Raw genomic sequence first — 14,664 nt, forward strand, 5'->3', positions numbered from 1 at the left:
ATGCCCTGTGCAGACAGCGGCAGTGAGTGGGAGCTGCTGAATAGGGAGCCTTTGCTACAAGGAAACATATTTATGCTCCTTCAACACAGAACATTCTAAATCATTTTGCCCAGTCTCAGTAAGGGGAAGGCAGAATGAGGATTGAGACAGCTGGTTCTCACTTTTCTGTCAGGGTCTTTTAAAGAGAAACATATTTGCCTTTTTTGTGCTCCTACAGAAGCACTTTTCCACTGGTTATGTAATGCATGGAATGCTCATATGCTATTTCTGAAGGGCCTTGTCAAATCTTTGAACAGCAAATACAATGGATGTAATTGGTTAGGTGCTTACATGACAAGTACACACTAATGTGAAGGACAGTGTGTTTGAAAAGAAAACCATAATTAGAGGAAATAAATGTACCTCAATAGAAAATGTTGTAGAGAACGAATGGGTAATATAAAGTGGATGTAAACTTTGAAATAGCAGATATTGTTCTTTGTACATAGGTTTAATATTTACTGCATATTTAATGTGGCTATTCATGAGATGCAGGTTAACATGGAGGAATATAAGATGTGATCTGTAAAACAGTTGAGCAAATTTAACTTGCAATAAGAATCTTGATCTTAGTAGAGCTACAGCCACATCTTAAATCAATATGATGAAGATCTGATGACAGATACACTTGTCTCCATCAGCTGAATGTAACTATGGCAACTCATTCTATTCCACATAAACACTCACATATAGCTGTAATAAATGACTGTCAATGTAAATTTTCTCAACTCACCAGTAAGAAACAAAGTAATCAACTCCACTGGCAAGTATTTGAGCCAAAACAAAGAGTATGGCTATCAGAAATATAACAAAGTAGTTGGTTCCAGCCCTGAAATAGCCAGTGTATGGTGACTGTTTCACCTTTCCTTTAGTTGTAGCTTCTATCATGTCTGGTGCTTCTTCGTCCTCCTCTTCATCTATCAGGGATCCATGATATGAAGACAGACTCTTGAACAAATAATGAACTCTATTACTTTATAGGAACATGAAGGGTATCAGCAAGGCTAAAAAAATATTTAGTTTCTTCCCTTTCCTCTGTTTTAAGATGATAAGAAAAATAACATACCAAGTAATTTGTTCTCTTACAGCATCAAGTATAAGACCAGCATACAGAGGAGACATTTTGTTTCTGTATAATTTAAAATAGGCATAACCTTTTTTAAGAGGCACCCTATCAAATTCATATTAGGCCACAACAGTCATGTGCAAAATATTCCTCTGGTCTTTGTGAAAGTATTTCTCAAGACTATGTGTAGTTCTTATGGGGCTGGAAGAGTAACTGTGATATAGGGTGACAGGTAGTTTGCATGCTGTATGGGCACTGATAAGTATGAAAAAGTGTTTGTAGAAAGAATTAATTCCTAAAACAGAAACATGTTTTATTCACACCAATACTATACAAAAAGTATAATTGATGACTGTTGAAAAGAAAGGAGTAAGAGTATTGGGAAAATGTAAACATTATTACTTGCTTTCAAACATTTCCTGAATAAAATACAATAAAAGTACAGTGTGTTTAAAAAATAACTCTCTAGGTTTAATGTGTCCTAGAATCTCTACAAAGATACATGCACTATTCTAGTTCATGGTGTTTGATTTGTTAACTCTCCAAGTTTGGCTCCACTGCATTTGGCAGGTCTGCTTGACCTTGAGACAGCACCAGTGCCATTTTTGTTTTTTCCCCCTCTGTTCCCTAAGTTCAATCCAGGCATACATGCAGTGCAGTGCAGATCAATTCAGCAACAATGTGTACTCCGCAACAGAAAGTGCAGTGTGTTATTTAGCTGGTGAAAACTGTGTCAGTTATGACAGTGCAACATAATTTTAGACATCAGTATGGTGGTGAACCGCCTACAGCAAAAACTATCTGTCATTGGCTAAAGGCTTTCAGGAAATCGGTAGTGTTTTAAAAGCAAAATAACCAGGTAGACCGAGAACTTCTGAAGACGTTGTTGAACACATCCATGTTTCATGTGTTTGGAGCCCAAAGGAGTCACTGGCCAGACGTAGTCTACAATTAGGAGTGCCTAAAGATACTGTGTATGATGTTCTGCATAAAAGACTTAAGTTGCATGCCTACAAATTGCAACTGATACATGAAATAAAACCTACTGATAAAATCGAAAGGTATGAGTTTGTTGTTGACTTTCTACACAGAATTGATGATGATGTCATTTTTTTAAAAAAGGATTCTCTTTTCTGATGAGGCTACATTTCTTGTCAGTGGAACAGTTAATCATAACTGCAGAATTGGGGGGTGGGGGGAGGGGGGATGGGGGGGGGGGGGGGGTGGCAAAGCATCCACATGAAGTTATTCAGCAACGTGACCCTCGGAAAGTTAATGTCTGGTGTGAGTTGATGGAAGATTGTGTGATTAGGCCTTTCATTTTTGTAGAAAAACCAATGAACAAGGATGTTTACTGTGACTTGTCGACAGAGTGCATCTTTCCCCAACTGGACAACATTGAGGCAGAAAAGGGGCTTGCATTTTTCCAACAAGAAGGCACAGTAATCATGTGCATGAAGCTCTTGACACTTGCTTTCCAGGAAGGTGGATATGCAGGGCTGGCCCAATATCTTGGCCACAACAAAGCCCAGACTTAACCCTGCTGGACTTTTTATTTTGGGGCCACATAAAAATGTTGAGTACAGTGAAAAGATCAGAGACATCAATCATTTACAGGAAAGATTTACTGCGGTGGTTGAGAGAGTTACACCTGAAATGTTTGTGAATACATGGCGAGAAATGGAAAATTGTCTCGTCGTGTGCAGAGCAACAAATGGATCCCACATTGAAGTCTACTAACATAAAAAAAAATTGAAAGAATTCTCTTTCATGATATGTAATCATTGATGTAATTTTTCATTAATTTCCCCATTAAATTTATACTTAAAAGTAGGGTGTTCTTTTTCAAACACCCTGTATATTTGGATATGCAGTGAGGTTATACATTTCATTTTAGTGTAAAATCTTTTCAACTGCCAGGCCTGTTCTCAGGTGATAGGAGGAATTGTATTCTGTGTACTCACTATCTAAAACTGATGTGTTTTGTGAAAATAAAACACATAATGTGACATTATGTCCAGCACTATGTATGCTGAATACTTCTTTTGTTGCTTGTTGCTTGATTTAATGTTGATTAACTGAGGCATTGTATAGAGGAAGGTTGCATAAATTTTATATTAAGAAAAGTGTGAAAGCATTGATTAAAAATTCAGAAATCTCAATCACATACTGAACAAGGCTGATAAAGAACCCAGTAGTATCAGGAATCCTGGGATTCCTAGAAATCTATCTCCAAGCAAGACATAAAAAGGTTGGCACAAGTGATGAATATTTTTGGTGGTACTGAATTTTGTATGTGTGTACCATGTGAGTAAAGTGCTTACTTTTGAGAACTAAACCAATTAATATCATAAGAAAAGAAGCAGTGAGTATGCTAGATATTTAGAGAGTTTAGGCTGAGTGTCTGAATGGCTGTATATATGAATAGTATCAGTCCAGAGGAAGCAGTAAAAAAAAATTTTTAAAAAATAAATAAATAAATAAATAAACCGCTTTAAATGAAGAATCTAGGAATCTAATAAGTATTTTGAAGACAAGATAAGATTAGACTAATAACAGTGTGCACATAGACTTTGAGCAGTTATTCTTTCAGTGCTTCAGTTTGCAGAGTATACCCATAAATGAACACAGAGATTTCAAATGATACTGAAACTGGATGCTATATTTATATATGAATGAAGAATGGTTTAGAGAGTTGACATATCACTGTTAATATTTGCTCATATAGACTTTGAAGTTGGTTGCAGTAGTGTTAGCAGCATTAAATTTATATGAAAATTAGACAGAAATACTATATGGGAAAACACACTATTTAGCAGATATCTGAATTTCAATGTGAGGTCTGTCATAGAAGTGATTATACTAATGTTTTCGGATATTTTCCAACCATTCAAAACTCAAGAGTAAGGTTATGTAATCAGACATTCTAAGGGAAAGCATCATTCAACAATTGTATACACCTACTGTCCTCCATTTACTAACATTAGATGCTGTCCAATACTAACCTCATAAAAACATACTTCAGAGTATATTCTGTGTGTATACATTCTTTTGAGCTCTTTATTTTCATTGTATTGTGATGACAAATTCTTTAGCATTGTAAGATCATACATAGATGAATAAATACAACAAAAAATTGTAGATTAATAGTGCCTGCCAGCCTGATAATAGGGTGCTATTACATATTAAAAAACAGAGGGCAATGGGTTATGCACACATTTTAGGAATGGTTTCCTAAACTACATCAGTTTAAATAATTACTGGGATCCATCTAGGTTAAGAGTTTGTGCGAGTGTTAGTGTATCAGTCTGAGCTGTTTTGACAGCAGACACTCTTCTATGGGTATTATGATACCAAGTTCCAAATAAAACTATTAATTTGAACCAATCTCTTCCACACCAAACAGTTTGAATAATCCAGCGTATGAAGACATAATTGTTAAAATGTCATTTACTTTATGCCTTTTATGTTAAAATATAGTGATTTCAGTAATAGTATATATATATATATATATATATATATATATATATATATATATATATATATATAAAAAATAGAGGCAAACATTCCATGTGGGAAAAATATATCTAACAACAAAGATGATGTGACTTACCGAACGAAAGCGCTGGCAGGTCAATAGACACACAAACAAACACAAACACACACACACAAAATTCAAGCTTTTGCAACAAACTGTTGCCTCATCAGGAAAGAGGGAAGGAGAGGGAAAGACGAAAGGATGTGGGTTTTAAGGGAGAGGGTAAGGAGTCATTCCAATCCCGGGAGCGGAAAGACTTACCTTAGGGGGAAAAAAGGACGGGTATACACTCGCACACACACACATATCCATCCACACATAAACAGACACAAGCAGACATCTCACAAGCAGATATATTTAAAGACAAAGAGTTTGGGCAGAGATGTCAGTCGAGATGGAGGTGAAGAGGCAAAGATGATGTTGAATGACAGGTGAGGTATGAGTGGCGGCAACTTGAAATTAGCGGAGATTGAGGCCTGGTGGGTAACGGGAAGAGAGGATATATTGAAGAGCAAGTTCCCATCTCCGGAGTTCGGATAGATTGGTGTGGTGGGAAGTATCCAGATAACCCGGACGGTGTAACACTGTGCCAAGATGTGCTGGCCGTGCACCAAGGCATGTTTAGCCACAGGGTGATCCTCATTACCAACAAACACTGTCTGCCTGTGTCCATTCATGCGAATGGACAGTTTGTTGCTGGTCATTCCCACATAGAATGCATCACAGTGTAGGCAGGTCAGTTGGTAAATCACGTGGGTGTTTTCACATGTGGCTCTGCCTTTGATTGTGTACACCTTCCGGGTTACAGGACTGGAGTAGGTGGTGGTGGGAGGGTGCATGGGACAGGTTTTACACCGGGGGCGGTTACAAGGATAGGAGCCAGAGGGTTGGGAAGGTGGTTTGGGGATTTCATAGGGATGAACTAACAGGTTACGAAGGTTAAGTGGATGGCGGAAAGACACTCTTGGTGGGGTTGGGAGGATTTCATGAAGGATGGATCTCATTTCAGGGCAGGATTTGAGGAAGTCGTATCCCTGCTGGAGAGCCACATTCAAAGTCTGGTCCAGTCCAGTCACCACTGCTGAAGCCCAGGCTATCCGTGATCTGAAGGCTGACCAATCCATCGTCATTCTTCCGGCGGACAAGGGTTCCACGACCGTGGTACTTGATCGTCGGGAGTATGTGGCTGAGGGACTGCGTCAGCTTTCAGACAACACCACATACAAAGTTTGCCAAGGTAACCCCATTCCTGATGTCCAGGCAGAGCTTCAAGGAATCCTCAGAACCTTAGGCCCCCTGCAAAACCTTTCACCTGACTCCATCAACCTCTTGACCCCACCGACACCCCGTACCCCTACCTTCTACCTTCTTCCTAAAATCCACAAACCCAATCATCCCGGCCGCCCCATTGTAGCTGGTTACCAAGCCCCCACAGAACGTATCTCTGCCTACGTAGATCAACACCTTCAACCCATTACATGCAGTCTCCCATCCTTCATCAAAGACACCAACCACTTTCTCGAACACCTGGAATCCTTACCCAATCTGTTACCCCCGGAAACCATCCTTGTAACCATTGATGCCACTTCCTTATACACAAATATTCTGCACGTCCAGGGCCTCGCTGCGATGGAGCATTTCCTTTCACGCCGATCACCTGCCAACCTACCTAAAACCTCTTTCCTCATCACCTTAGCCAGCTTCATCCTGACCCACAACTTCTTCACTTCTGAAGGCCAGACATACCAACAATTAAAGGGAACAGCCATGGGTACCAGGATGGCCCCCTCGTACGCCAACCTATTCATGGGTTGCTTAGAGGAAGCCTTCTTGGTTACCCAGGCCTGCCAACCCAAAGTTTGGTACAGATTTATTGATGACATCTTCATGATCTGGACTCACAGTGAAGAAGAACTCCAGAATTTCCTCTCCAACCTCAACTCCTTTGGTTCCATTAGATTCATCTGGTCCTACTCCAAATCCCATGCCACTTTCCTTGACGTTGACCTCCACCTGTCCAATGGCCAGCTTCATACGTCCGTCCACATCAAACCCACCAACAAGCAACAGTACCTCCATTATGACAGCTGCCACCCATTCCACATCAAACGGTCCCTTCCCTACAGCCTAGGTCTTCGTGGCAAACGAATCTGCTCCAGTCCGGAATCCCTGAACCATTACATCCACAACCTGACAACAGCTTTCGCATCTCGCAACTACCCTCCCAACCTGGTACAGAAGCAAATAACCAGAGCCACCTCCTCATCCCCTCGAACCCAGAATCCCCCACAGAAGAACCACAAAAGTGCCCCACTTGTGACAGGATACTTTCCGGGACTGGACCAGACTCTGAATGTGGCTCTCCAACAGGCATACGACTTCCTCAAATCCTGCCCTGAAATGAGATCCATCCTTCATGAAATCCTCCCAACTCCACCAAGAGTGTCTTTCCGCCGTCCACTTAACCTTCGTAACCTGTTAGTTCATCCCTATGAAATCCCCAAACCACCTTCCCAACCCTCTGGCTCCTATCCTTGTAACCGCCCCCAGTGTAAAACCTGTCCCATGCACCCTCCCACCACCACCTACTCCAGTCCTGTAACCCGGAAGGTGTACACGATCAAAGGCAGAGCCACATGTGAAAGCACCCACGTGATTTACCAACTGACCTGCCTACACTGTGATGCACTCTATGTGGGAATGACCAGCAACAAACTGTCCATTCGCATGAATGGACACAGGCAGACAGTGTTTGTTGGTAATGAGGATCACCCTGTGGCTAAACATGCCTTGGTGCATGGCCAGCACATCTTGGCACAGTGTTACACCGTCCGGGTTATCTGGATACTTCCCACCAACACCAACCTATCCGAACTCCGGAGATGGGAACTTGCTCTTCAATATATCCTCTCTTCCCGTTACCCACCAGGCCTCAATCTCCGCTAATTTCAAGTTGCCGCCACTCATACCTCACCTGTCATTCAACATCATCTTTGACTCTTCACCTCCGCCTCGACTGACATCTCTGCCCAAACTCTTTGTCTTTAAATATGTCTGCTTGTGAGATGTCTGCTTGTGTCTGTTTATGTGTGGATGGATATGTGTGTGTGTGCGAGTGTATACCCGTCCTTTTTTCCCCCTAAGGTAAGTCTTTACTGTATGATTAAATGATGATGGCGTCCTCTTGGGTAAAACATTCCGGAGGTAAAATAGTCCCCCATTCGGATCTCCAGGCGGGGACTACTCAAGAGGACGTCGTTATCAGGAGAAAGAAAACTGGCGTTCTACGGATCGGAGCGTGGAATGTCAGATCCCTTAATCGGGCAGGTAGGTTAGAAAATTTAAAAAGGGAAATGGATAGGTTAAAGTTAGATATAGTGGGAATTAGTGAAGTTCGGTGGCAGGAGGAACAAGACTTTTGGTCAGGTGAATACAGGGTTATAAATACAAAATCAAATAGGGGTAATGCAGGAGTAGGTTTAATAATGAATAAAAAAATAGGAGTGCAGGTTAGCTACTACAAACAGCATAGTGAACGCATTATTGTGGCCAAGATAGACACAAAGCCCATGCCTACTACAGTAGTACAAGTTTATATGCCAACTAGCTCTGCAGATGATGAAGAAATTGATGAAATGTATGATGAGATAAAAGAAATTATTCAGGTAGTGAAGGGAGACGAAAATTTAGTAGTCATGGGTGACTGGAATTCGTCAGTAGGAAAAGGGAGAGAAGGAAACATAGTAGGTGAATATGAATTGGGGGGAAGAAATGAAAGAGGAAGCCGCCTTGTAGAATTTTGCACAGACCATAACTTAATCATAGCTAACACTTGGTTCAAGAATCATAAAAGAAGGTTGTATACCTGGAAGAATCCTGGAGATACTAAAAGGTATCAGATAGATTATATAATGGTAAGACAGAGATTTAGGAACCAGGTTTTAAATTGTAAGACATTTCCAGGGGCAGATGTGGTTTCTGACCACAATCTATTGGTTATGAACTGCAGATTGAAATTGAAGAAACTGCAAAAAGGTGGGAATATAAGGAGATGGGACCTGGATAAACTGAAAGAACCAGAGGTTGTAGAGAGTTTCAGGGAGAGCATAAGGGAACAATTGACAGGAATGGGGGAAAGAAATACAGTAGAAGAAGAATGGGTAGCTCTGAGGGATGAAGTAGTGAAGGCAGCAGAGGATCAAGTAGGTAAAAAGACAAGGGCTAATAGAAATCCTTGGGTAACAGAAGAAATATTGAATTTAATTGATGAAAGGAGAAAATATAAAAATGCAGTAAATGAAGCAGGCAAAAAGGAATGCAAACGTCTCAAAAATGAGATCGACAGGAAGTGCAAAATGGCAAAGCAAGGATGGCTAGAGGACAAATGTAAGGATGTACAGGCTTGTCTCACTAGGGGTAAGATAGATACTGCCTACAGGAAAATTAAAGAGACCTTTGGAGAAAGGAGAACCACTTGTATGAATATCAAGAGCTCAGATGGCAACCCATTTCTAAGCAAAGAAGGGAAGGCAGAAAGGTGGAAGGAGTATATAGAGGGTTTATACAATGGCGATGTACTTGAGGACAATATTATGGAAATGGAAGAGGATGTAGATGAAGATGAAATGGGAGATAAGATACTGCGTGAAGAGTTTGACAGAGCACTGAAAGACTAGAGTCGAAACAAGGCCCCGGGAGTAGACAACATTCCATTAGAACTACTGATGGCCTTGGGAGAACCAGTCATGACAAAACTCTACCATCTGATGAGCAAGATGTATGAGACAGGCGAAATACCCACAGACTTCAAGAAGAATATAATAATTCCAATCCCAAAGAAAGCAGGTGTTGACAGATGTGAAAATTACCGAACTATCAGTTTAATAAGTCACAGCTGCAAAATACTAATGCGAATTCTTTACAGACGAATGGAAAAACTGGTAGAAGCGGACCTCGGGGAAGATCAGTTTGGATTCCGTAGAAATGTTGGAACACGTGAGGCAATACTAACGTTACGACTTATCTTAGCAGAAAGATTAAGAAAAGGCAAGCCTACGTTTCTAGCATTTGTAGACTTAGAGAAAGCTTTTGACAACATTAACTGGAATACTCTCTTTCAAATTCTGAAGGTGGGAGGGGTAAAATAAGGGAGCAAAAGGCTATTTACAATTTGTACAGAAACCAGATGGCAGTTATAAGAGTCGAGGGGCATGAAAGGGAAGCAGTGGTTGGGAAAGGAGTGAGACAGGGTTGTAGCCTGTCCCCGATGTTATTCAATCTGTATATTGAGCAAGCAGTGAAGGAAACAAAAGAAAAATTCGGAGTAGGTATTAAAATTCATGGAGAAGAAGTAAAAACTTTGAGGTTCGCCGATGACATTGTAATTCTGTCAGAGACAGCAAAGGACTTGGAAGAGCAGTTGAACGGAATGGACAGTTTCTTGAAAGGAGGATATAAGATGAACATCAACTAAAGCAAAACAAGGATAATGGAATGTAGTCAAATTAAATCGGGTGATGCTGAGGGGATTAGATTAGGAAATGAGACACTTAAAGTAGTAAAGGAGTTTTGCTATTTAGGGAGTAAAATAACTGATGATGGTCGAAGTAGAGAGGATATAAAATGTAGACTGGCAATGGCAAGGAAATCGTTTCTGAAGAAGAGAAATTTGTTAACATCGAGTATAGATTTAAGTGTCAGGAAGTCGTTTCTGAAAGTATTTGTATGGAGTGTAGCCATGTATGGAAGTGAAATATGGACGATAACCAGTTTGGACAAGAAGAGAATAGAAGCTTTTGAAATGTGGTGCTACAGAAGAATGCTGAAGATAAGGTGGGTAGATCACGTAACTAATGAGGAGGTATTGAATAGGATTGGGGAGAAGAGAAGTTTGTGGCACAACTTGACTAGAAGAAGGGACCGGTTGGTAGGACATGTTTTAAGGCATCAAGGGATCACAAATTTAGCATTGGAGGGCAGCGTGGAGGGTAAAAATCGTAGAGGGAGACCAAGAGATGAATACACTAAGCAGATTCAGAAGGATGTAGGTTGCAGTGGGTACTGGGAGATGAAGAAGCTTGCACAGGATAGAGTAGCATGGAGAGCTGCATCAAACCAGTCTCAGGACTGAAGACCACAACAACAACAACAAGGTAAGTCTTTCCATCCCAGGATTGGAATGACTCCTTACCCTCTCCCTTAAAACCCACATCCTTTCGTCTTTCCCTCTCCTTCCCTCTTTCCTGATGAGGCAACTGTTTGTTGCAAAAGCTTGAATTTTGTGTGTGTGTTTGTGTTTGTTTGTGTGTCTATCGACCTGCCAGCGCTTTCGTTCGGTAAGTCACATCATCTTTGTTTGTAGATATATTTTACCCACGTGGAATGTTTCCCTCTATTTTTCATCACTGTACATGACTGACGTATATATATATAAACCTCATCACTGTACATGACTGACGTATTCAAAAAGTACTGTTAACTCTTTCAAAATAGACAAACATTTGGGTCCCTTTGTGTTACTCACATATGTTGATGTTCGAGATATTTGCCTGGAGAGCCTCGAAAGCTGCCTACCGAATGTTTGTGATGGTTTCTTCCCTTCAGACTGATCTTCATTATCTGCATTGTCTCTTGAAAGACTCAGTACCATTGCATATTCTGGGTTGTGGATAATATCATTATATAATCCTTGAATTTGTATTTTGCCCTGTTGTAGGAAAAGTACCAAATTCTTTATTGTTTGATGATATCCATACAAAATCTTTTCATCTATGTGTCTTATCATCTATTCAATAACAACTATGTATAAACTTTGATCATCTGTAGTAGAAAGACAAAATTAACTGTCACATCTAGATTAGATTAGATTAGATTAGATTTACTTTCATTCCAATTGATCCGTAGTGAGGAGGTCCTCCAGGATGTGGAACATGTCAGAAAAACAACAATACATGACAAATATTTAGAACTAAAACAAATAAGCTAATGTACCATTCCACAGGTCCCAAGTGGAATGATCGTCATTTTTTAATGAACACTAAGAGTCATTTTACAAATACTAATGCACTGAATTTAAAATAAAAAAGTTTTTTATTTATTTATAAGGTAATACAACTACTGTAATACTTATTTACAATGAACACATTACTGCACTGAAATGGTGCAGAAGTTAGATTATACTAGCACACACACACACACACACAAATTTTCAATGAACACATTACTGCACTGAAATTGTGCAGAAGTTATGTTGTACTTATATACAAATCAGTTGGTTTTACTAAGAAATTCATCAATGGAGTAGAAGGAGTTGGCCACCAATAAATCCTTTAGGCTTCTCTTAAACTGAATTTCATTGGTTGTTAAGCTTTTTATGGCTGCTGGCAAGTTATTGTAAATGTGTGTTCCTGAATAATGCACACCTTTTTGTACAAGACTAAGTGACTTTAAATCCTTGTGAAGATTATTCTTATTTCTAGTATTGATTCCATGAATTGAGCTGTTGGTTTGAAAAAGTGATATATTTTTAATGACAAATTTCATTAAGGAATAAATATATTGGGAAGCAGTAGTTAGTATCCCTAGTTCCCTAAACAGGCTTCTGCAGGATGTTCTTGAGTTCACACCACATATAACCCTCACTGCACGTTTTTGTGCCCGGAAAACTTTAGCTTGGCTTGATGAATTACCCCAAAAAATAATCCCATATGACATTATGGAATGAAAGTAAGCATAGTATGCCAGCTTTTTCATTTTTATATCCCCTATGTCTGACAAAATTCGCATTGCAAACAGAGATTTGTTAAGATGCTTCAGCAGTTCTGTGGTGTGCTCCTCCCAGTTGACCAGGTGTGGCTTATAGTTAAAGGCTCTGAGGAAGAGCCACCCCAAAATATATATTAAAATATAGTTCACAGTAATGTATTACAGAATTTAAATTATCAGTATGCATTTTGAATATTTCCACATGAATAATGAGTCAAAATTTATGGACAATATTTATGATTTTTTCTTAAAAATGGATGACAATAAATGTAGACTTAAAGGGAAAAAAAGAAAACATTGGTGAACAATGCTGATTACTTTTTAAAACTTTATATGTAATTTTATGATGCATTTAAAATACGGTCACTGATGATAAAGTGAATGATGCTATAGTGTAATGGTGATGTTAATGACGTATGGAAACAATCATGGTTATGACAGAGGTGGAATGATGAGTATGACTATGGGCTCCTGTGGTAACACAGACAGTGGTTAAAAGTCAGCAAGGGGGAGAGAAGAAAATGGAAGCATGGTGTTAGGTTGCGCATTGTAACTGAGGTTGGGTAGAGGGGTATATCTTGGGATGGATTTCATGATTTGTGGGTGGGAGTCATTTGAATTTCCAACAGAAGAGGCTAGATAAGGCATGACAGTACATAAGGTGGAATATAGATGTAATGGAGAAGCAGAATACCAGCATTTGTGATTATTGGGTGGGATATTGGGTGCTACAGCTGGGTTTAGCAATACATGTATTGGATCTGAAGGAGTTTTAGGAAGAGAAGAAGATGAGGGAAGCAGATGAGTTGATACAGGATACAAGGTGGGGAAAGTAAGCAGATTCAGAAAGGAAGGTGGATGCTTGTCTTTCCCAGATTTCAGGTACAAATTTTAGAGGAGACACAGATACAGGAAATGTTGGCATAGATGATGATGGGGCAGATGCAGCATTTATGGGTGAGAGTTATTGTAGAAAGATGCAGCCCCCAGATGTGGCCTGTTAATAATTTCAGTAGCTTTAGTCAGTTTTGAGTTTAGTGTTGGATGTTAAGGAGATGTGTATTCAATGTTAGTTTTCTGTTGAGGGTTAGTCCTACACACTTTACTGTATCAGTCAGAGGGATGGATCAGTTGTAAAGGGAGGGACAGAAATTTAGAGGATGTAAACAAAAAGTGGTGCAACCAAAGATGGTGACAGCTTTTCTGTGGATTTACCTGAAGTTTTCACACATTACATCACCTGACCAGAGATGATGCAAGTGGTGTTGGAGGGAGGCTTGGGAGAGTTGATGAGTCTGGGAAATGGTTAGGTAGGTGTTGTTCACAGCATAGTGCAGGAGTTAGGTGAGGAGATGTCATTTGGGAATATCTGCAGTGTACAATAAGTGAAGGAGGTTTGAAAGGATAGAGCCTTGAGACAGTAGGGTGAAATACACAGGAGAAGGTGTGTTGGCAGAAGATAAAGTGGGTAAGGTAAAGAAGTTAAATGTCAATGTAATAGTTGGACAAAAGCTGCAATAAGTGTTGGGAATGATTAAGTGAGTTGCAAGGTACTAATTGATTCACTGGCCACGCTTGGCTTTGAGAATTTCTCTGAAAACTGATGTGAGGCTGAGACATTGATAGGATGAGATATTTGAGTCTGGTTTATCAGCTCCAGGAAGAGGAGAAGTTTGGCCATTTTCCACTGCTCTGGGCAATAATTTGTGTAGAGGATGGTTTTGGAAATGGTGGCAAGGGCTTTGTAATAGGCTCTGGGACATTACTTGAGGTGGTGATTGGTAATTTGATTATGACCAGGTGCAGTATTTCATTTTTTAGAAAGCATCTGCATAATGTTTCCAGCTGTTGGTGTGTTCCGTTCGTGGAGTGCTGTGCTGTGCTGTGTAAATACTGGAATTTTACGAATTATTATGCAATGTTCATTTGGACATGAATGCATGTCAAAAGGAACAGGCCCTGTGGCTGCTACAGCCATTATGAAATACATGAAATGTGTTCGCAATCATGAATAAATTTCTCGTATACTGGTATTTTGGTGTGAGAGGTGGGATAACTATGTTGGTATGTTCATATACATAGGAAATCACTGAATAATCAAAGTTGGGGTAATATGGGATGGTGACTGTGTTTTTCAGGTTGAATAAAAAATGGCTGTTGGCTTTGGTGAGGTTGTCAGGAAATGGTTTGTTGTTAACATAGGTTGGGATATATGGGAGTGGGGTTGTTTCTGGAGAGCCTATGGAACTTTTCCAAT

The 14,664-nt window shown here is 39.9% G+C and overlaps 1 protein-coding gene across 3 annotated transcripts in view; it reads right to left on the reverse strand.

The window, feature by feature from the left end:
* The window catches only part of LOC126236240 (ATP-binding cassette sub-family C member 4-like), a 352,061-nt gene that overhangs the window by 120,863 nt on the left and 216,534 nt on the right, over window positions 1-14,664 (reverse strand). For all 3 annotated transcript variants that reach the window (XM_049945384.1, XM_049945382.1, XM_049945383.1), the window contains 2 exons: window positions 11,167-11,349; window positions 773-987 (listed from right to left, as the gene is read on the reverse strand). In XM_049945384.1, the coding sequence (XP_049801341.1) occupies window positions 773-987; window positions 11,167-11,349 (398 nt within the window). The remainder of the gene's footprint in view (window positions 1-772; window positions 988-11,166; window positions 11,350-14,664) is intronic.

This window comes from Schistocerca nitens, chromosome 2, assembly GCF_023898315.1.
Source record: "Schistocerca nitens isolate TAMUIC-IGC-003100 chromosome 2, iqSchNite1.1, whole genome shotgun sequence".
Taxonomy (NCBI): domain Eukaryota; kingdom Metazoa; phylum Arthropoda; class Insecta; order Orthoptera; family Acrididae; genus Schistocerca; species Schistocerca nitens.